The sequence below is a fragment of the Oncorhynchus kisutch genome, linkage group LG14, assembly GCF_002021735.2.
Source record: "Oncorhynchus kisutch isolate 150728-3 linkage group LG14, Okis_V2, whole genome shotgun sequence".
Taxonomy (NCBI): domain Eukaryota; kingdom Metazoa; phylum Chordata; class Actinopteri; order Salmoniformes; family Salmonidae; genus Oncorhynchus; species Oncorhynchus kisutch.
In genome coordinates, this window is record NC_034187.2 from 10242045 (window position 1) to 10248048 (window position 6004).

The 6004-nt window shown below is 43.5% G+C and overlaps 1 protein-coding gene across 1 annotated transcript; it reads left to right on the forward strand.

Annotated features, from left to right (window-relative positions):
* The first annotated feature begins 72 nt into the window (after positions 1-72).
* On the forward strand, positions 73-1612 carry pfn4 (profilin family member 4). Its single transcript, XM_020499888.2, has 4 exons — positions 73-325; positions 626-760; positions 918-1023; positions 1357-1612. The coding sequence occupies exons 1-4, from the start codon at positions 209-211 to the stop codon at positions 1383-1385; spliced, it is 387 nt and encodes a 128-aa protein (XP_020355477.1). The 5' UTR covers positions 73-208; the 3' UTR covers positions 1386-1612.
* Positions 1613-6004: the final 4392 nt, after the last annotated feature.

Below are 6004 nucleotides of genomic sequence, written 5' to 3' on the forward strand. Positions count from 1 at the left end.
AAAATGTATCAAGGATCGATTACAATGGGAACCATTAGCAGACACATGTTTTCACTACGATCTCTTTAGGCTGGTAACACCCACCGATGGTCTCCATGGAAACGTCGTCCACCACGGAAAAAGGGGAAAAAGTATCAGCAGTAACGCTAACGTTAGTTCTCTGACCTTGACAAGACATACTATACAGTCTTTGACCAAATTGATTATTATGAACCAATTTCAGAATTTGATAAATGACTGTCTTATCGATACAAAACACGTGGAAAGCGCTGTCATTCTGGTTGCAAAGACTGCAGCAGTAACTGCGGCGTCTGCAAGGTTTCAGGCAAGTTCGTCATGTCGCTTTTGTTGTAAAAATTTTAAATGAACATTCAGACATCGCAATTCAAAGCCCACTTCACAGGGCACCCCATTGTGTAGCAACTACTTATCTTCCAAAACCTCAAATTGGAAGAGGTATTGTGGTGCAATATATTATAGTTTTCAGAATTCATGATTTTCCACATATGGGGTTGAGGCAATTGGATGGATCAAAGCAATGAGGAAGTGGATTCATCTGGGAGCCTAAAAACCATCTGTCTCTGATCAGATTCATTATGTTACCCTTCACACTGTAACTTTACAGGTTCTTCCTACACAAGCCCAGATTTTCATAGACTCTTTCAAGCACATGACATCGACCAGAGAGCGGGGCTTCTACTTTCAAGACAAATCATACACCTGTGTCCGAGCTGACAGGAACTCCATCTACTGCAAATGTGTCAGTCATCATCACTCATCACAATTTATGAATATATGTATGATTTGTCTCCAGTTTTCCAGCAGTGGTTTTGCACTTTAGTGCAGCTATACTGGCCTGTACTTGTTTTGTTGTTGAAAGGGTATGTCTGGTCTGATGGATATTTTTCTCTTAACAGGGAACACATGGCTTGATTCTTGTGAAGACTGCTCTGTACATTATAGTGGCCACATACAACGACAGCATGTACCCTAGCGTGTGTGTGGAGGCTGTCGAGAAACTAGGTAGGGGAATGTTGATGCTTCTTACAGCATAAAGTTAATTAAACAGCAGGTTTTAAAGGCGATGGATTATTGACTGTGTATTATGTACAAGTCAGATATGAGGGTTACTTGTTTTAGGTGTAATATCATGAGCTATATATTTTTATTTTATTTAACCAGGCAAGTCAGTTAAGAACAAATTCTTATTTTCAATGACGGCCTAGGAACAGTGGGTTAACTGCCTGTTCAGGGGCAGAACAACAGATTTGTACCTTGTCAGCTCGGGGGTTTGAACTCACAACCTTCCGGTTACTAGTCCAACGCTCTAACCACTAGGCTACACTGCCATTTCAGCTGTGTACCTCAAGGAAAAGGGAAAATGAAGCAAGACCTGAAGAGGAGCAGCGTTCTGATGGATGAAACTGATGAAGTGGACTGGTCAAGTTAAACAGTTGCCTACAGGTCCATGTTAGGCCACCTGCTAATTGAGGACAAACATGTTTAGGAGAAAGTTGGTGTGCGTTTGTTTTCTTTCTTTGAACTTGCCCCTGTCCCCTCTCGCAGTATACAGGTTTAACCACTAGGTGGTAGTAAATAGTAAATAACCCAGCTGTGTGGTCCAAGAACAGTTTTTAGTGCTGAGATCCTCTTAGAACAGGGATTATGACCAACCATGGTCAATGAGATGCTGTAGTTCCAGCCCTGCTCTATCACATCTGATTCTACTCCTCAGCAAACAGACATGGTTTTGGGGCTTCGTGGCTAAAGGCCTTTTTAAACTGTCTGTTCATCGCAGACTTTCTGTTCAAACGCTTCAATTACTCTCCAACCCCTTCTGGTGATAACATGATTAACCTAACTACACACTCGCACTTTACACATATGCGCATGAACACACACACACACACCCTGACGTAGCCTTGATGAGTGTTTCAGAGCTGAAGCTGTGTAAATGAATTTCCTCATGTGAACAAATAAAGGAAATCTGTAACTTGAGTCAAAACATCAAAGATCCCCCACCATATTTGACAGTAGGGATGAGGTGTTTTCTGCATATGTGTTGTTGTTTCGGAAGGCCAAACCCACCATCTGACCATACCACTGCCTGGAGTTTGCTAATTGGCTTTGACACTTGTATTGTTGCTATGGTTATATGACATGAAAATAGAGCTCTGGCCACACTGCAGCAGTGGCTTTGGCCTTCGAAAGAACAACACATTTTCAGAAAATACCTCATCCCTACTGTAAAATATTGTGGTGGATCTTTGATATTATGCGGCTATTTTGCCGCATAAGGGGCCCTTATGAGGGGCCCTTGTTAAGGTCAACGGCATCATGAACTTTACCCAGTACCAGGACATTTTTGCCAAAAACCTGGTTGCCTCTGCCAGGAGGCAGAAACTTGGCCGCAAGTGGATCTTCCAGCAAGACAACAACCCCAAGCATAAAATCATAAATGTTTTAGCAATGTAGCTGGCTTTCTGTATTATTGATTTTATACAGTCTTTTTTTCCTCATCTTTGTCAAGGGATCCAATAATTCCAGACTCCACAGTACATGCTGCAGAGAGACAAACAAGAATGCATGGTAGCACACAGACTTCCTGCACTCTCTGTCACATGCGGTTAGGGCACCTGTGCTTTTAAAGGAATGTGACCTTTGTTGTCAAGTTCTGGTTGAAACCTCTAAAAATGGAAGCAGGGCGGTCACAAAGAATCAGCCGCCTGTCCATGTGGTTACACACACACTCTGACACGTCTCCTGAATTCCTCAGAGAGAATTTGTGCTTGTGTCAGCCTGCATGATTGGTTAGAAGAAGAGAGACCTTTTTAACATGGAGAACAACATTTATCAAGCACAGAGTACCACAGTATGAGTCATAAAAACCATAAAACTGTGGTCAAAAAAGGAAATGGTTCCAATCATTTTTCCCTCATTCATTTTAGAAACACTTAAAATAATTACTGTGTTTTGATAACCGTGTAAATCTCTCTAGGACAACATTATTTATATCGATATAGTCGCCTGAATTTAACCCCCCACCCACCCACTAATTACTGTAGCATTTTAGAATCCAATAGAGCCGATATGTCACCCTGTCCAGAGAGAGTTACATCATCAAAACGTCACGCCAGGGTCGGTCTACACGAAACGCTGCCCTTATTTCAAGTGTTTCTAAAATTCCCAATTGGAAAAATTTATTGTGCAAAAAAATCGATTGGAACCATTTCCCTGTTTGACTGCTAGGTTGCATGGGTATTATGACACCTCCCCTGTGGGGCTCTATTATCAACAGAACTCACAGGAAAACAGATATTTTGTCATTTGAAGGCATATTATTTCTTTGTGTTAGCGAAGAATACTTTTTCACAAGGGAGAAACAGCAGTGAGACAGTGGATGAAAGGTTACGTAATGATCCTACAGTGAGATTGAGGCACAGACGAGGACTATGGGTAAATGAGAGGCAGTGGTGCGCACTAACAACTCTAGTGTCCTGCTACGTCTGCATAGTGACATCTCTTAAGTGCACCACATGACCCACTTATCAGAGGTGCGCACTAACAACTCTAGTGTCCTGCTACGTGTGCATAGTGACATCTCTTAAGTGCACTCCATGACCCACTTATCAGAGGTGCGCACTAACAACTCTAGTGTCCTGCTACGTCTGCATAGTGACATCTCTTAAGTGCACCACATGACCCACTTATCAGAGGTGCGCACTAACAACTCTAGTGTCCTGCTACGTCTGCATAGTGACATCTCTTAAGTGCACTCCATGACCCACTTATCAGAGGTGCGCACTAACAACTCTAGTGTCCTGCTACGTGTGCATAGTGACATCTCTTAAGTGCACTCCATGACCCACTTATCAGAGGTGCGCACTAACAACTCTAGTGTCCTGCTACGTCTGCATAGTGACATCTCTTAAGTGCACTCCATGACCCACTTATCAGAGGTGCGCACTAACAACTCTAGTGTCCTGCTACGTGTGCATAGTGACATCTCTTAAGTGCACTCCATGACCCACTTATCAGAGGTGCGCACTAACAACTCTAGTGTCCTGCTACGTGTGCATAGTGACATCTCTTAAGTGCACTCCATGACCCACTTATCAGAGGTGCGCACTAACAACTCTAGTGTCCTGCTACGTCTGCATAGTGACATCTCTTAAGTGCACTCCATGACCCACTTATCAGAGGTGCGCACTAACAACTCTAGTGTCCTGCTACGTGTGCATAGTGACATCTCTTAAGTGCACTCCATGACCCACTTATCAGAGGTGCGCACTAACAACTCTAGTGTCCTGCTACGTGTGCATAGTGACATCTCTTAAGTGCACCACATGACCCACTTATCAGAGGTGCGCACTAACAACTCTAGTGTCCTGCTACGTCTGCATAGTGACATCTCTTAAGTGCACTCCATGACCCACTTATCAGAGGTGCGCACTAACAACTCTAGTGTCCTGCTACGTGTGCATAGTGACATCTCTTAAGTGCACTCCATGACCCACTTATCAGAGGTGCGCACTAACAACTCTAGTGTCCTGCTACGTGTGCATAGTGACATCTCTTAAGTGCACCACATGACCCACTTATCAGAGGTGCGCACTAACAACTCTAGTGTCCTGCTACGTCTGCATAGTGACATCTCTTAAGTGCACTCCATGACCCACTTATCAGAGGTGCGCACTAACAACTCTAGTGTCCTGCTACGTGTGCATAGTGACATCTCTTAAGTGCACTCCATGACCCACTTATCAGAGGTGCGCACTAACAACTCTAGTGTCCTGCTACGTGTGCATAGTGACATCTCTTAAGTGCACTCCATGACCCACTTATCAGAGGTGCGCACTAACTCCATTGTACGGTATGTGACTGAAGTCTCTCACTGGAACTTTAACACAGTGGTGGGAAACACTCCTGGAGATACACAGTTTTCTCCACCCCTGCACCAACAGCAGCTAACCACACAATGTCCTGTCTGTAACTTGAAGACTGATGTTAGCAGATGCCAAGCTTTTAGCTCAGTGGGCTCACATAGTCTTGAGTCATGCCACCAACTCCCATGTTCATTATATTTAATATCACCATTGTTTGGTTGTTTGTTAATATGTGCTGGAGAAAAAGGGAGGTGTGTATATTTCCTGGTGTGTGTGTGTGTGTGTGTGTATGTATTTTCCTTGACGTGGCCTCTCTCTCTGCATGCCAGTCTTGGTTGGTTTGTGTTTTTGGCTCAGAGACAGTCGCTTCATTATTTTTTGAGATGTGTGTGTTACATAAATGATGGTCCTACACAGTCATAATCTAATCATTCCCATGACTGAGGCAGTAGGAGCAGAGACCCAATCTGCCTTTCCTTCTCCCCTCTTCTAGTCTCTATATCCCACTCTTTCACTCTCGTTTTCTGGGAGTTCTTCTCCTAATCTAGACATTAATGAACAGATTAGTTCAGACAGGCAAGGATAGGATAGTCAGAGACACACAATAACTCTGTTCTCATGGAGAGGAATGCCTGTTCTGTTGGCAGGTCAATAGGTAGGTGATCGGGGGTTGTGTGGAAGTTGTATGCTGGTTGTGTTCTCTAAAAGGTTAAGGGAGAGTTGTGTGCGTTTATTGGTCGAGTCAAAGTTGTGTAGGCCTACAGTTATGCTGTTGTTCTCAATGGAAAAGGTTGTCTTTGTGTGTTGTAGGACTAAGGTCAGCAACAATAAATGATTCCGTCAGCAACCTTTTTATTCAGAGTGAAAGACCTTATCATCTAACATTTGATTGGCTCATTCAGATCATTTGATCATTGTTCCAGCTCTCAAATACACACACACTCACACGTGCGCAAGGCGTAAGTAATGCAGTATGATAAATCTTCACAGTTCATAAAAGCAACATGAAGCATATTAACAATAGTCAAAGTAGGTCTGCTCCTACGTGTGTGTGATTGTAGCATGGGGTCTGGTTTAGCCCACTGATCAACAGTACTACTCCTAGTAGGAGCAGGAAC

Coding starts and splice junctions, on each gene's coding strand:
- pfn4 (XM_020499888.2), top strand. CDS start 209: ATGAACCAATTTCAGAATTTGATAAATGACTGTCTTATCGATACAAAA. Junction 326..625: donor CGGCGTCTGCAAGGTTTCAG/GCAAGTTCGTCA, acceptor GTAACTTTACAG/GTTCTTCCTACACAAGCCCA. Junction 1,024..1,356: donor GGAGGCTGTCGAGAAACTAG/GTAGGGGAATGT, acceptor CTGCCATTTCAG/CTGTGTACCTCAAGGAAAAG.